This window comes from Scleropages formosus, chromosome 7, assembly GCF_900964775.1.
Source record: "Scleropages formosus chromosome 7, fSclFor1.1, whole genome shotgun sequence".
In the NCBI taxonomy this organism is placed as follows: domain Eukaryota; kingdom Metazoa; phylum Chordata; class Actinopteri; order Osteoglossiformes; family Osteoglossidae; genus Scleropages; species Scleropages formosus.
In genome coordinates this window covers 8,279,086-8,296,524 of record NC_041812.1, presented here as the reverse complement: position 1 = coordinate 8,296,524, position 17,439 = coordinate 8,279,086, and the positions used below count along the sequence as shown (strand labels likewise).

The 17,439-nt window shown below is 41.7% G+C and overlaps 1 protein-coding gene across 1 annotated transcript; it reads left to right on the top strand.

The window, feature by feature from the left end:
* The first annotated feature begins 824 nt into the window (after positions 1-824).
* Positions 825-11,415, top strand: LOC108937524 (NFX1-type zinc finger-containing protein 1-like). The gene is made up of 18 exons (XM_018757536.2): positions 825-865; positions 1,561-1,674; positions 1,951-2,034; positions 2,130-2,255; positions 2,372-2,521; positions 2,702-4,339; positions 4,432-4,560; positions 4,956-5,110; positions 5,289-5,432; positions 5,775-5,862; positions 6,162-6,266; positions 6,406-6,599; positions 6,743-6,882; positions 7,020-7,174; positions 7,694-7,839; positions 8,186-8,296; positions 8,815-8,910; positions 9,051-11,415. The coding sequence occupies exons 2-18, from the start codon at positions 1,614-1,616 to the stop codon at positions 11,352-11,354; spliced, it is 5,826 nt and encodes a 1,941-aa protein (XP_018613052.2). The 5' UTR covers positions 825-865; positions 1,561-1,613; the 3' UTR covers positions 11,355-11,415.
* The last annotated feature ends 6,024 nt before the right edge of the window (positions 11,416-17,439 follow it).

Here is a 17,439-nt window from a genome sequence, read left to right as displayed (position 1 = left end):
CGATAACATGCATCAATTTTTAAAAAAGCCAACACATCCTTGATCTCTACTTTTAAATCACTCCGCTTCCATTTCTTTTTGTTTTCACCAAAAAAACTGCAGTGATGCATAAATGGGTTGATTAAAAAATGATGAAACATGCTTCCGTCTGGTGAAAATATAAATTGATAACTAAATAGATAAATCAGAGCAATGTTGTGTATATAACACTGTAAGCTAGCCCACACACCTTATTCACCAAGGTGACTTACACTGCTTGGTACAATTTGACCCTTGTCAAAGTCGCTCAGATCCTTACTCATGCTCATTTTTCCTGCTTACAACACATCAAATTCAAGAACTGACTTCACCTGCTGCCTAATACAGTATATCCCACCCCTTGACAGGTGCCATTATAACGAGAAAATCAATGTTATTCACTTCACTGGCTGATGAATAAAAATATAACTAATATTTACTAGCAGATTCAAGTGCAGTTGTATTTGCATTATTCATTTAGCTGATGCTTTTCTCCAAAGAAACTTATGTTAAGTGCTTTCAGTTATTTACCCACAGCTGCTGGGTAACTTTTTTCTTGAGCAATTCCTGTTAGTACTTCAACACAAACACAAATAGCAATGAAATGTAAAATGTATTGAAATGTGTAGTGATACTGATAGGTTAAATACTTCTGATTTCACTGAAAGGGTTAAACGAAGTTTCACATATTCTCGGTAAACTAAAGTGAGCAGAGACAGACTGCGGCGACGAGCATCAGCCGGCTGTCGCCTTCCGTTCCGTCACTTCACTTTCACTTTGTCTGAATCGAAACTAAGGGGAAATATAAAAAGGCGCGTAGAGGCAGCGCTCGCGCGCAGCGCGTCAGGTGAGTAGAAGAACGTCTGCGACTCCACTCTGTCCTATTTATGTGACTTTATTGATATACACATTTGATTAAGCATGTAAACATTCGCGTGATGTATCTCTTTACTTGAGAGTCACACGTCTGCAGCCGTATCTCTTTCTCAACTTAATGTAATGCATGATGATAATAATTGTACTTTTGCTGAGAGATGATGTACGTCATGACGGTCATGTGTGCAGCTGTTTGTCAGTTAAGCCATTTCATTGATTTAATAAGATATGTCATTTATTTGTCGAAAGTGCGTGATGTCATTGTATTGGTGGATAAAAATGGAGAGAGTGAATAAATTGATGTAGAGAAAAATAAAAACGTGATATATTACAAGTTGAATGCATGATGATGCCACCATTTTGTGATGACTCAGCTGTTCAGGGAGCGGTGGTGTTAGCAGACAGGTGGCAGCATAGTGGTTAGTGCTACTGTCTTTGTTTTGGACCTGAAGGTTGAAGGTCTCATTCCCACCTCATGCTGTAGTGCTCTAGAGCAAGGTACTTACCCTGCATTGCTGTAGTAAAGTTATCTAGCTGTACAGATGGATAAATCATTACTTGGAACTGTCTTCACATTGCAAGTCACTTTGGAAACAAGTGTCAGCCAAATGAATGTAAAAGTGATGTAACTGTTCATTCACACTTCTAAATGATGATGGCTGACAGATGTGCTCCTGAGAAGGAAGAATCCTGCACACATCTGGTTTCCTTGAGCATCTATGAGAGAAGCCAGTGGATTTTCCTTGTACTTTAAAATGTCGGGCAATGAAAATCAGCGAAGTAAGTGTGTTCATTTGCTTCATTCTGAGCGTTATATATGTAATCATGTCACTCTGTCTCAAACACTAACTGGCTTATGCGTTTAACAAATATTGGAAAATTATGCTCTTCAGATATTATAAGTTATAAAGATCAATAATGGTTTTTAGGAGTATGATAACTGATATTGAACAAGATTTAGGGTACTCTACTGTGTAAAGTGTTTTTGTGTTCAAAATGCGCATTATTATATCTATAACAAATGTAATGGGATTATTTTGTCTTTTTCTAATACAGAGCCTTGCCTTGGCTTTAATGGGGCCAGACCAAAGCATCAGCAACCTGCTAATAACTCACCAAGAACAGACTTACAGAGAGAAGGTGATTAGCAGTTATTAAAACATGTCACAGCAATAATCTTTATGTAGACCAGTCATCGCAATAGGTGTATAAAATTGTTGTCTTTACTGAGGAAGCTGGGAGAAAGGATAGCCCTGCTGGCCTCCCAAAGACTTGGAGGACTAGTGGGACCAGAGGCAGATCACCATGGAAACAAGGTCACGGTGAACCAGGAGGCGAGGCGCTTCCACAGCACAACAGAGGTAGATCACCTATCAGAACTGGTGCATTACCGTAGCTTTAAGTATCATTTCATTCTGCATGAGATTACCTGAAATGTGCAGTTGACAGCAGCATTTTTCCATTGGATTTCCAACAGTTGTCCAACATAGTTCTGGAAGAACTAAATACAATCATTCTCAGAGTAGGGTGACAAACATCTTAACTCCACATGTGGACTCTGCTGGGGCTCAAAGACCACCCGTTATTCGTAGACCCCAAAGAGGTGTCCGGAACAGGAAGCAGTATGGTGAGAAGAGTAAAAGTTGCTTATTTTTTTTTTTTAGAAAGTTTTCTCTTTAATGTGGTGATAATACATTCATTGTTTTACAAGTTTCTTTTTCCATATTGAATATGAAGCAAACTAGCATTTGTGTAAATATCTACAATATACCCTGATCTATCAATGTAATATCTTTGAAAATTCCAGATCATGGTCATGGAAGGACTCAGCAATCCCTTTCAAAATGGGCTACCAGCCAACCCAACCTGTTAAATACTGAAAATGACCTTGATGGGAGTGGACGAAAGAATACCACACTTCATAACCAACGTGCTCAAAACACCCACAAGTTAGATCTCAAAGCACTTAAGCACATTGGGAATATGGAGCCCTCTGAAATCATTATGAAATTAGCAGCACCAGGTAGCGGTCTGAAGGAGCTCTTAAACCGACCCGTAGGAGAGACCGCTGACTCCCTCACATCCGTTACATTTGATGTCCTGAGCAAAGCCTGCAGCAGCCGAGTGAAGAGGCAGAACCTTCGTCACCTTCTTGTAGAGCTGAAAGAGTCTCAGTTCCTGAAAAGTTCTGTTCCCATGTTGATCATGGATTTAAGTAGTAACAACAATCTGGAGAAAATGGACGAGACCATAACGAAACTCAACAAAGTACTGGACCTGTACTTGACTTTAGTGACAATGTTCCCGTTTACTGCTGTCATTGATGTGTCCTTTGCGGTTGCTCTTCTAGAAACTCAGTTCACACAACTAAATATTCCTGAGGAAACATACAGCAAGTTGAATAATCTTCAAAGAACGATTGCACATCTCAAAGAAAAAAAACGTGAAGGGACTCTCAGATCAGACAACTACAACATCCTCGTAGGAGATCATGATGCATTAAATGTAGAAAACTTCAGGTTCATGTCAATATTTCCAACATTTGAAGATGTCCACATGACCTCGAGACCATATCTCAGGCCTAACATTGTCAAGGAGAAATTTGAAGACAGCAACACCTACCTGGAAACACATTTCCGTCTTTTGAGGGAAGACTTTGTAAGGCCACTCAGAGACGGAATATCTCATCTCCTCACATTTGATCAAAGTGATTTACATAAAACACAGTCACATGACATTCGTGTATATGCCAACACCCGCATCACTTCCCTTGTTTGCACACCCAAAGGAATCTTATACAAAATACAATTCAACAACAAGAGACTGAAAGGTGTGAACTGGGAAAGTTCAAAAAGGCTGCTGTACGGAGCACTGGTGTGTCTGTCCATGGACAGCTTTGAAACCCTCATTTTTGCCACTGTTGCCCACAGGGATCCAAAAGAACTGAGTAATGGGATTGTAAATGTGTTTTTTAATGAAGAAAACAGACAAAAATTGGCAAACATTTCTAAAACCAAAGAGTTCTTAATGGTTGAGACTGCAGCTTTCTTCGAAGCTTATCGACATGTTCTTGAAGGTCTACAGGAACTTTCTGCAGAAGATCTTCCAATGCAGAAATACATCATAGGCTGTGAAACTGATATCTCTCCCCCCAAATATCTCAAAATGAATTGCAATTCATACAGTTTGCAGTCGCTGATGAATGATCGTCCTCTCAAGATGAAGTTCTCAGGCTTAGAAAAAAATCCACTGAGACACTGGAGATTCCGTGCTTCTCAGGAAGCAGACCTGAGAGAGTCTGTGGATCAACAAAGCTTGAAAGACATCCTAAATTTGGATGACTGGCCAAGTAAGGAGGAACTCCAGCTGGATGCTTCACAGATGAAAGCTGTGCAGTTGGCTTTAACTAAGGAACTGGCTATAATACAAGGCCCACCAGGAACAGGTAGCTGCATCGTTGTTTCTCAATTTGCTTTCCATTTTGGGATATTCATGTTCTTCTCTCATATTTCCTGTCACTTATTGTCATTCTTGTAGGAAAGACTCATGTAGGCCTCAAGATTGTTAAGGCTCTCTTGGATAATGCTCATGTCTGGGGTTCTGCACTTGGCTCTCCAATTCTAGTTGTTTGTTACACAAACCATGCGCTGGACCAGTTCCTGGAAGGTACTGTATTTTTTAAATCAGTAAGAAACTCTGATTTCTTTGCTTTGGTAATGTGAATATGAGCAAAGTATGTTAAGTGAGAGGAATTTGCAGAGGCTTTATTCCTCTACTGTATTCTTTAGTTATGGGATCAGTGGGTGGTGTACTGGTCAGGACCACTGGGTTGTAATTTGAAGGTTCCTGGTTCAGACTCCACTCTTGCTGTACTTACCCTGAATTGCCATAGTAAACATTACCCAGCTCTATAAATGGGTTAATTAATATAATAATTAAGTGTCTTTGTGTGCACACCCACATTTAAGTGTCAGCTAAACAAGAAATAATAATACAAATATCTGAATGATAATGGATACATTGCATACATTCCTGATCATGTTTTCCTAAATTCTGAACAGGTATTTATAAATTCATGGGGAAGGCCTCGGGGCTCGTTCGAGTTGGGGGCCGGAGCTGCAATGATGTTATCAAAAACCTTTCTCTCAGCAATCTGAGAAAAGAGTGTAATTTCACACAAAAACTGCCTGGACACCTAAGGGCTATGTACTGCATGGTAAGAGAAAGGCTGCTTTCTTCACTCAGAGGAAAGTGAATTTTGAACTGCTGGTTCACTGCCCATTAACAGTCTGGCACACATACCAAAACAATAAAGCAGATTAAATATCACTTTTGCATATACCGTATGTCTTTTAATACCAATGTGTTTAGATAAAATGCTCCTTTCTTGCCAGCTTAAGGACGACATGCAGAAAATCACGGATGAAATAGAGAAAGCAGCGGCGTTGCTGGAAAGCTCTAAGAAAGGAATTCTGAATGATGTCATCTTGGAAGATTACATCTTTTCTTTTCATGGAAGGAGTTTGGAAGATGGGATGGTGAGGCATCACTACAATATCGATTTCTTATGCCCTATTCAGCTTATATTTATCTGACACTTTTCTCCAAGTTGACTTATAATGTTAAGGTTACACTTATTACAAGCTTACAGTTATTTACCTATTTATATTTTAATTTTAATGGAGCAATTTTATGGTAAGTACTTTGCTCAAGGGTACTATAGCTGAAAGTGGGGATCAAATCTACAATCTTCAGAGCCAGCGGCAGTAGCTTTAACCACTACACTACTAGCTATCCCCAGTACATTTGTCCCTGCTATCTTTTGGCACATATTACTGCCAATTCCAAATCTGAGCTGACAAACACTGGCCCTTTTTCAGCCCAACCAAGGTTTGACTCCGGATGAGGTGAAGACGTCTGTGATGCTTGAGTGGCTGGGAGTCTCTGCATTAAACCTCCAGTGTGTGGGTGAGGGGGCAGGATCCTTTAACTGAAAATACCTTTGAATGGCCAACATTTAATCATCATTAAACTATATTACAGCTACAGAGTCTCGTAGGTGACCACATCTTACTAATGGGGGAGGCTTCTGTTATTATTATTATTATAATTATTATTATTTGTTACTAGTAGTCTGTTTTTCTGTCTTTGTCCTTTGTTGCTTCATGGTAACATTAGTAGTATTGTGACAACACAGAATTTTAAAAGATCAATTGCATGTTTTTACATTACATTGTAAAGAGCATTCTGCGGTGTCTAAATCATAGGTGGTGCAGCTGGTAAGAATGGTGATGATGGTGCCGGTGCTGAGGAAGGTCTGGTGAGGGAGGCTGCCTGCCTCATGCCAGCTGTATCGGAGGAGAAGGAGGAAGGTAGACTCTCAACATGTTATCAAACTCATATGTCTCAGAACAAAGAATGTGGTGAAGACTTCATTACTTAATTGCTTTTTTGTGATGTTTAGTACCATTGTGCAGTGGTCAGTGTTTTTCTGTGCTTGACCAAGTGCAGGTGACGTGGATGTGGCAGGGGAGGCCGAGCTGGAGGAGGCTGAGAGAATGATGGACGTGGACGATGTCCAGAAGCACATCGAGCGAGCTCACAACAGGCTGGCTATGACACAGAAGCAGGCCTTGCTTTATGTACCAGAGGAGGAAAATGACATGGAGGAGAGGAAGAAGGAGGTGAATGAGGATGGCTGGCAGGTGAGCTGCTATTTTGGTTGAGAAGATTTGAAGATTTCCAAAAATATCATGTCATTGCCTTGGAAATAAATTTGAAGCTGTAAGCGGATGAGTGTAGCAGGGTTGGTAATGAGGCTGTTTGGTTATTAATGGGTTTCATTCAGATAACCTCAGATATGAAAAAGAAGTTGAGACAAGCTGTGAAGAGAGAGCTTCAGGCAACCGAGTGCATGCTGGAGGAGGAAGCCCTGAGGGTCACTGACCTCTGGGCCTTGAGCAAGAAGCAGCGCTGGAGCCTCTACAGGTGAGCTGAACTGTAGCTATTCTCTAACCTGCGTGCACGCACGCACGCACGCACGCAGAGTTTTCATTTCTAGTTGAAGTATATTGTGACACTAGTTCTGATTAGTAACTTAATACAATCACTTCTTCAACCCACAGACTTTGGCTCTTCAAGTATCAGGCTGACATTAACACCATGATTCTGACACTCGAAAATAAATACCAGGAAATAATTAATCGGATGGAAGAACTGAGGAATGAAGAAGATGAAACTCTCCTCAGGAAAGCCAGAGTCATCGGCATGACTTCCACATGTAATTGTGCAAAATAAAAGCAATACGTTTCTTAGTGAACACATTTTAGTGTAACTGTCGGAGGAAGCATAAAGGATGCAGAAAATGTGGACTATAGGAAACAGAGTTTTAAAGGACAATATAATTAATTATATATATATAGATATATATAATTCAAACAAAGGTGTAAATAGTTTTTCAATTTCTGGGAGAGACTTGCAAAGATTTGCACTCCTACAAATTTTTCCCAGTCTCCTAGAAGTGCAAACCACAGTAATGTATTTTCCTTTAATGATCCCTTGATAAATTATGTAAACTGTGCCCCGTAGTTATAATTGATATATACAGTAAGCACACCATTGTGGTCATTGCTGTGGTCATGTCAAATACAATTTTCTATATATTCAGTTTATGATTCTGTTCACTCCTACAGACATGTCTGCTATAGACTGTAAATGTTTCTTTGTCCTAAAGTGAACATTACCTTCATTCAGAAAGCTGCAGAGCATGTTTTGCTTACTTCTTTGTACACCTCTGTAGGTGCTGCTCGCTACCGTAAGGTTCTGCGAGCCATTCAGCCCCAGATTGTGGTTGTGGAAGAAGCAGCAGAGGTGCTGGAGGCTCACGTTGTGACAACATTGACCTCTGGCTGCCAGCATCTCATACTGATTGGTGACCACCAGCAGGTAAAATAGTCACACATGAAACCTTTTGTTTAATAACTATAATCAGCAACACTACAATACATCGTAATCTTAATAACTGATAGCTAGTAACTGAAATAACTTAAGGGAAAAATTGTGACTAAGCATGTAGATTTGTGGGGTTTTTCCTCCCACAGATATGCTGTTCAAATGAACTGCTGTGAAATGAGGAGTGTGACTTATTACGTAGTGCTAGTACCTAGTGGTTCACTGATATTCTGTGTATGGTGCTCCCTGCTGTACTTTTTAATGGAAATACAAGGATGAAGTAACTTATTAAACTATGTGTTAAAAATAATCTTATCTTGGTTAATTTTTATTGTCACAGCTGCGGCCCAGTACAACAGTATATGATCTTGCCAAGAATTTCAACTTGGACGTTTCCTTGTTTGAGAGACTCATTGGAATGAATGTCCCTTATGTTCGACTTGACTATCAGGTACAGTGAGGCTCCATCCTCTGAACCCTCTCCTCTGCTGTCAGATTGCACAAATATGGGCGGTATTGTAGTTCTCCGACACTGTAGAATAAATACAGTACATTTAAATGAACTGTTCAACACAGTGTAAAAGGAAACATTTTTACAGTCAAGTTACAGTAATAACGCAGTAGACCCTGAGAATGCTGTTCCTGAATCACCCGGGGAGTAAAACAAACAGGCTCAACATGATATGGATCTCACAGCATCATAATCAACCTTTACCCATTCCCTAGTCAATTACGTATTTACTTGTGTCTAGGAAGGCTTAGATAGTAATATTGTTGGGTTCGTGACAGGTCAAGGGTTCCGAGGGATATAGTACACATTGTAATATGACATGGAATTGTCTGGTGTAGGTAACGTCAACTCTGTGTTTTATTTAATTGCATTAACTGTTTACTTAAGAGCGGTATTAAAAAATAGTTATTGTGATTTTTGTTGTTTTTTATAATTATTCTTTTGTTATGTTTTCTTAGCATCGCATGCGTCCAGAGATTGCTCGCCTACTATCCCCTCATATCTATGACAAGCTGGAGAACCATGATTCAGTCTTAGAGTATGAAAACATCAAGGTAATATAGTCTTTTACATCTAACTGACTTGCATTATAGGGATTTTTGGTACAGGGGATAATTTTCCTTTCCTATTCTATTCTCATGTATATAATAATTGAAAGTCAGGAACTGTATACATTGTTAACATTCTCTTTTAGGGGGTCACCACAAATGTTTTCTTTGTGGAGCACGAACACCTTGAAGAAAGCATCCTCGAAGGCCACAGTCACCAAAACATGCATGAAGCCACCTTTGTAGAATCTCTCTGCTATTACCTCATCTGTCAGGGTTACAAGCCTTCTCAGATAACAGTTCTCACGACATACACTGGTCAGCTGTTGTGCTTGAAGAAAATAATGTCAAACAGTAAATCCTTATTGAAGTTTGTAAAGCTGTGTGTGGTTGACCGATTCCAGGGAGAGGAAAACGACATCATAATACTCTCTTTGGTCAGGAGTAACCGGGAAGGGAAAGTGGGCTTCCTGAAGATACCCAATCGTATTTGTGTGGCTCTGTCACGGGCCAAAAAGGGCTTGTTCTGTATTGGAAACATGTCCATGCTTTCTTCTGTCCCCCTCTGGAATGGGATAATAGAGGAGCTCAGGTGTCATGGGCAGATCGGGGAGGCCTTAAGCCTGCGTTGTGAGAACCATCCCGACACCATCACGACTGTGTCGAAGGCAGAGCACTTTGCTAAAGTTCCCCATGGAGGGTGCTCCCTGCCCTGTGAGTACCGGTTGGACTGTGGCCATGTTTGCGCTAGGCAGTGCCACCCAACCGATGCTGACCACAAGCTTTATAAATGCATGAAGGCCTGCAAAACAGTCTGCCCAGATGGGCACCGGTGTCCAAAACCTTGCTCTGCAAAATGTGGGGAGTGCAAGGTTCTTGTCACCAAGACAATTCCCAAATGTGGACACGAGCAACAGGTCCCTTGCTCAGATCCTGCTGAGAAATTCCTCTGCAGTGCACCATGCGAAAAGACCTTACCCTGTGGTCATTCCTGCGTTCGCAGCTGTGGGGAAACCTGCACACGCCGCTGTCCCCAAAGGGTGGTGGTGGATTTGGTGTGTGGCCACCAGAAGGTCATGCTCTGCAGTGACAAACAGGAGGCTGATAAGAACCCTGCAAAACTTCATTGTTGGGTGAAATGTGGTGCTGAACTGGACTGTGGTCACACCTGTTCTGGAACCTGCTTTCAGTGCAAAAACGGAACTGCACACGTTCCATGTTCTGCCCCATGTGAAGTCCAGCTGATTTGTTTAGACTATTGCAAGGGGAAATGCGGGAGTAGCTGTGTCCCTTGTGCTGAACCTTGTAAAAACTGGTGTACTCATCAAATGTGCCGGAATCCTTGCTCTGAGCCATGCCAGCCTTGCACAAAGGCCTGCGAGTGGCGCTGTCAGCATCACCGCTGCACCCTGCTGTGCTATGAGCCATGTGACAGGCAGCCATGCCATATGCCCTGCTTGAAACGGTTGCAATGCCAACATCGGTGCATCGGCATGTGTGGGGAGCCGTGTCCGGACAAGTGCCGGATCTGTAATGCTGAAGAAGTGCAAGAAATCTTCTTTGGCAATGAAATGGACCCAGAAGCCCGCTTTGTACAGATGGCAGACTGTGGACATATATTTGAGGTGACTGGGTTTGACCAGGTGATGATGCTTCCTGAGAAAAATGGGGTGGTGAAGCAAAAGTGTTGTCCCAAATGTAAAACTGTGATTCACAGGAGTGTCCGATATGGTGCTTTTGTCAAGAAGCGGCACTTGGAAATGGAAATGTTGAAGGGAAAGGCAGCAGTGCTGTACTCACAGCACATAGAAAGCCGTGTGAAGGAGAGAGAGCAGAAGGGCATACGGAGCCCATTCATTCCTCCTCTGCTCTCCAAGCTGGCAGGTCCCTCCATCGGTCTAGCAGAAGCTATGCTCATTCACAAGAAGATAGAGCTGCTCTCTCAGCTGGCTGAAATAAAACACAACACAGCAGCGCTCTCAGGAGCCCTGCAGGGTCTCATTGGCCGCGAGGCCGACCTGTGCGCTACGAAAATCACTGAGGCTGAAGGGTACCTGTGGCCCAAGTTCGAGAGAGAAATCAAAAGAATATGGTTTTTGGCTGAAACACGGGCATTTTCTGAGAAATACCTGCAATCTGAAAGTATCATTTCAACTTTTTCTCAGGAACACAACCTACTAAATGAGATCCTCAGTAAATTATCAGAGAGTGGAAATGTCCTAAAGGAGCAAGACTTTTGGTGTATGCAAACTAGTGTGGACAGCATTGCAGAGAAACTGGATGCATCGATTAGGTGGACGATGTTGGACAGAACTCAGTACATAGATATTGATTGTGGTTTTCTGAAGCTAAAGCATTGGTCCAAGTGTAGTAAAGGCCACGTGTACTACACCCAGCCGACTGAGAATGTTAACGAGATGGTACAGTGTCTGGAATGTTCTGCAGAATGAGCCATGCATACCTGGAAACTTATACAAGGCTCTTTAAATTTATTCATAATAAAACTTAAAAATGCATAATCCAGAATACGTGTGTACCTTCCAGTACTTCAGCTGAAGGCATTGTATGAAGTAGTCATGTTCGCTTTTAATGGAGATCCAAGACTTACTCATTTATCGTTAGGATGTGAAGAAAACTTAGTACATGTGTTAAAATAGTAATAACAAAATTTTTCAATGAAAACAACTTGTTGGTTGGTTTACTTCACAGAATTCTTTATGTGTAGGATATTTCTTATTGATCCTTCTGTCTTTACTTTGTATTACAGTTACAATTACATTCATTCATTTAGCAGATGCTGTCCTCCAAAGCGATGTACATCTCGTAGAAAATACGATGTGTGCATTACATTAAAAGAAAGACAGACTTAGATGCAGACGCGTGATTCTTAAGTGCAGTTAATTTGTTTCTTTCCGCAATTTCCACCAATGTTCATCACACAAGTAGCTGCATAAAACTGTATCAGAATATCCATGATTCCTGATCAACCTTTCTAGTAATATTTTTTTTTAAAAGATAAATATGAGTTTAAAACAATTAAACAATTAAAAATGTTATTTGTATAATTTTGAGACTACAACAATTCAGCAGGAGACCACATAGAAGGTGGATTTTAAAAAGTCAGGTGAAATCCCTCAGTGGGTGTATCTGAAACAAAATGACTGTGGTTGTTGCTGGTTCAAGTAAACTGATGACTCATGATATTTGTATCAAAAGGGAGATGCAATTAAGACTGGAAATAGAGCACGAGTAATTTCTGCAAACGTATGGTGTGCTGTGGTCCTGCAGTTCTGTCCACCGCAGTGTTGTCCAAGGCTGGTCCAGTGGTGTCTTCATTGATGGAGTGTTAGGAGATGATGGAGGGAATGATCTGGAATGTTCTTAAAGGTAAGTTTGTGTAATTGTTGAGATGTAAAAAACACCACTGTCTGTTTTATTTAGTCTCTTTTAGGACTTTTGCTAGTAGGTTGGTATCTACTTGCAAATGTCTTTAATGCTGTAGTTTTCAAAAAGTAGTTTTCTCCATTCTTGTTGGATGATTATTTCTGGCCAGTTAAATATGTGAATATCCAGCAACTCAGTCCTAGCAAGTTGCCGCATGATGACTTGTATAATCAATGAATATGATCACTGAAAAGAAAGAACAGACAGGCAAGATGCAGCCATGGTCGAAGTAGATTATGGTGAATATTCTTCCTGCAATTTTTCATCCATTGTTATATCTGTGCCGTTGCTGTTTTATACCATGCCTGAGCTATGTAATTTTTCCATTAAATTTTTTAGGTTCTTATTTCAGGGCCCTCGTGAAGGGCCATTAATAGAATTTTTTTCTGCAAAACTTTATATGATGAATCTGTGACATTCGATATATCCTTTCGATGTATTGTATATACACATATATGTATTGTATATGTATAGATGCATTGTATACACATTTATATTGTGTATAGACCACACGTCTTTGCATTTAAAACTATTTCTGCCCTGCACTAGAGACTAAATCCCCGTATTTCTGTCATTGCGGTTGTTGGACTTTTAAGATATTGTGTGCTTGGTATGTTTTATCCTCCCCATATGCACAAAAACATATTTCTAGAAATTCTTCTGAAGGGATCTTATGTGAACAACAAATTCAAGGCGGTCAGTGTGACATCTGAGCTCTGCCATCCATCAATCGGAGTGACATCACTGATTTTATGTTGCTATCAACCACTCAATCTAACAGCCAAGGGATTATGGCTCTTCATGTTATGAATTTTTGGGTTTCAAATGAACTTTCAATGATATGACCATTTTCCTGCCAGTTTATTTTTATTGCATTTTCTTCATTGTTCTATTTTATAAAGTTTCAGTCTTTGTGGAGTAAATGCAACCTGTGTTTCCGCACTCAGCTGTTTGCTGGCGGTAAAATAGTAGTAATACTGTATAAGAGTAACATACACATAATAGTGAAATAATAAATCTAGTACTGGAATGGACTGGTGTTGTGTCCAAGGTGGACCCTTCCTCACACCCTGTGCCTCCTGCTTAGGCTCTGTCCACTATGACCCTGTGTTGTACAAGTGTTTATTGATAATGTATGGATAGATGGAGTGTTAACAGTATTTTTCATTTATTATAGCTTTATGAGCATATGTAGAAAATAAAAAGAGGGCTTTATGTATTACATTGCTTTTATTTGCTGTGATTAATTGGTAAAAATGACTTTGGAATGGTGAACATACTTCCAGTCTCCATTGTGTCTACGTTGTGGAGCCAAAGTACATTTAACATTTATTCGTTTAGCCGATGCCTGTGTCTGCAGCAACTTACAACATTATTTAATATTATTACAATGATGCTAAGCAACTTACATGAACTTACATACACACACACAATGTCTACAACCGTTTGTCCCGAACGGGGTCACAGCGAACTGGAGCATAACCTAGCAACAGAGGGGGCAGGGCTGGAAGGGGAGGGGACACATCAAGGATGGGACGCCAGTCCGCTGCAAGGCACCCCAAGCAGAACTCAAACCCCAAACCCGCCACAGCGCAGACCCTAGCCAAACCCGCTGTGCCACCATGCCCCCCTCCAAGCCCCCCTAAGTCCCCCCAAGTCCCCCCAAGCCCCCCAACTGCAATAACCATCTTATGTAAAGCCTTTAATTTATTTGCAAAGTTAACAGTGAAACTTTCCCCAGTAGGGGGCGCCACTGCAGTGCTAATATCCTCAGCTGTTCAATGGACTCTCTTTTGTGTGAAAAAATTGTTACACAGCCTATTTGACACTTGTATCCCGAGTACTGCGGTATAATCAGGACATACATGGTGTTCAGCCTCTTAGTTTTTATATCCATTACAGTCCAATACTAACTGAACATTCTTAACACAAGTTGTGACACTTGTACATGAGTCCCTGAATTCCATCATAATTTTACTACAGTTTAGAGTAAGTACCTTGCACAAGGGTACTGCAGCAGATTCAATTTCCTGCTCCTTCAGTTTCAACAACCAAAACTGTGTTATATTTTCCTTTGACTTTTAGTCATTTAGCTGATGATTTTCTTCAGGGATAAATTTCCCTTTTCTCAACTGTGAAACGCTCTTTTTATACCTTTACTATAAAATGCCACAGCGGCAGTGCGAGTAGTGCTGCTGTCTCACAATACCTCAGTGAGGTGAGAGGACATGGGTTCAGTCCCTGCTCAGTCTGTGCGGTGTTTACATGTTCTCCCCATGTCTGTGTGGGGGTGCTCTGGTTTCCTCCCACAGTCCAAGGACATGCTGTTCTGGTTCACCCATAGTATGTGAGTAACAGAGAGAGTGTCTTCCACTGATGTATGGATGGAGTGACCTAGTGTAAGTAGTGTATCTAGCAGTGTAATTCACCTTGGTGAGTAAGGTGTGGGGGCTGATAACACTACATAGAGTTCACTGGAAGTTGCTTTGGAGAAAAGCTTCTTCTAAACAAATAAATGTAGTACTCTGTGCTCTTTTTTCCGTTGCGGAGGGTACTTCCACTATTTCAACTTGCATTGCCAAGGCTGGAACTGGTCCTCTACTGCTCATACAGTTGGTAATTTTAAATAAGAAATCCTCTCAAAAGGATTTTCATTCCATTCATTCAGTGGGTCAGTGGGTGAGGGCGACACCCCACAACACCAGGGCCGTGCTTTGAGTTCTGTCTCGGTCTGGGTGCAGTCTGCATGTTGTGTGGGAACCAACCGAAGTCCACAGCAGTGCATGGAAGAATACTGTGGTAACCATTTCCAAAACCCTCCCTTGATTTGGAAAGCATGTGCTTGGTCCCCATGAGTTGGACATGACTGATGTACCTCTGCCTCTACCAAGTTTTATTTTACAGCACAATGATGGGTCCATTTTACTTAATGTATGATTCTCCCACAATGTAAAAAAAAACAGTCCATTGCATTGTGAGCGCTGGGCTGCCAGGTTACACCCTCGGCAGGGGGGAGAAATCTACCCTGACTGTGACTGCTGTGGCCAGAGCTGTGAACAGGTACTTTGCTTTGTGACTGACCCCAACCGCTTGGTCGACTCAAGGTGTCATCAGTAAGCAGCTCCTGTTGACGTCAAAGTTTTCCTTCCTTCTTTCTGGGAAATAAGGAGTGTTCAGTTCAACTGTTTGTGCGCGCATGTTTGTGTTTGCGTGAGTTTGAGATGAAAGGTTTTTTCCACGTTGCGTGAAGTCTTTCTGCAGTTGTTGGCCCCTCAGGTCCACTTGGCCCCACCATCTCCTGTAGGTGGGGCAGCCGGGTCCTCTTGACTACTGCCGGTTGCGCCATTCCGCAGGGGTCAAGGCTTGACTCCTTTTCCGAGCAGCTCGGCACACTAAGGGCATTCTGGGCATTGTGTAGTTCCCGCGGGGGAGGAAGATGCAGTCAGGGTCTCTGATGTATCCTCAGAGCAGTCTGATTGTGTTTGCGAGGGGGGCTCTGCAGTGATTTGCCCTCCCTCTGTAACCTTAACTAAACTCCTGGGCTGAGTCAATCCACTCATCGGTTTCTGGAAGCACGAAGGAGTTTCGCACAGTTTTCACGTAAACCTTTGAGTTAGCACAGTTATTACACAATAGTGGGTTTTCAGTCATGACCTTAAAAGTATATTCAGATTTTTTTTTTTATTTATTATACCCTTATTCCACACTTTGGGTGAATGAAGGCCAGCGTGATGTGGCTCTTGTGCTGTGAATTTTTGTATGAAGTTTTTAATGTAAGGAAGTCAACAATTATCATTATTCACTCTCTCAGTTTCTTTAAGCACTTTCCCAAGCCAGGGTTGTGGTGTAGTAGTAGTAATAATAATAATAATAATAATAATAATCCAAGGGGGGCGCGGTGGTGCAGTGGGTTGGACCGGATCCTGCTCTCCGGTGGTTCTGGGGTTCGAGTCCCTCTTGGGGTGCCTTGTGACGGACTGGCATCCTGTCCTGGGTGTGCCCCCTCCCCCCCTCCAGCCTTACACCCTGTGTTGCCGGGTTAGGCTCCAGCTCCCCGTGACCCCAAATGGGACAAGTGGTTCACACAATAATAATCCATCCATTGACAATAACCATTTGTCCCCATTGGGAGCCTTACCTGGCTACAAAGGGCGCAAGTCCCAAGGGGGAGGGGACACACCCAGGATGGGACGCTAGTCTGTCACATGGCACCCCAAGCAGGGCTTGAACCCCAGACCCACCACACAGCTGAACCTGCCGCACTACCATGCCCCCAGTAATAATAATAATAAGAAGAATATGTATAAACATGCAAAATGGAATAAAGCTAATGAAAAAGAACACTTACTTCTAGTCATAGTTTTTCTTTTCCTCTCCATGTCAAGTGTTGCATCCAGTCAAAATGTACATCTGAAGCTCCCTTTGAAAACTGTTCAAAATTTCAACAGTGAGTTTCTTGTTACTTTTTTACAGCTGTCGAACATTTAATTAATTTTCAGTTTCCCTCTGCAGATTAGCAAAGCTTTCATTCATTCATTCATTCATTCATTCATACTATAGCAAAAATGACAAAAATTTGGAAGTATAACCTTCCACCGCACCACAAACAAAGTCAACCCTGATACTCACAAAATACTCCCTCTTCCAGTCTCCTCGAAATCTGTGGATTTCCCCAATTGCTGATCCTTCAGACTGAATTCCATCTGTTTACAACATGACAGAGGATAGGTCATGTCAGGAGGTGTCATGAGGTCAATGGTTTAAGTTACCAGTGCAGTCAAGTTGAAGATGGAGGCAGGCCACCCAGCATGGGAAGTACAACTGGCTTCCGTTCCACTTTCCTGTCCAGTCTCTCCATTAATCACTTCATTCCCAGAGCTCTGTGGCCACTGCTTTTCACAGCACTTTACTTAGTTCTACTGCTGTCTTATTATCATGTACTTTACTACCTTAAAATGTGAGGTGATGGTTGGTGACATAGTCGATCAGCGGGTAGCGCTTGTGGCTCACAGCTCCTGGCTTCTGTGTTTGGACAAGAGTTCAAATCTGTCTCTGTCTGCATGGAGTTTCTATGAGTTCACTTCCACTGCT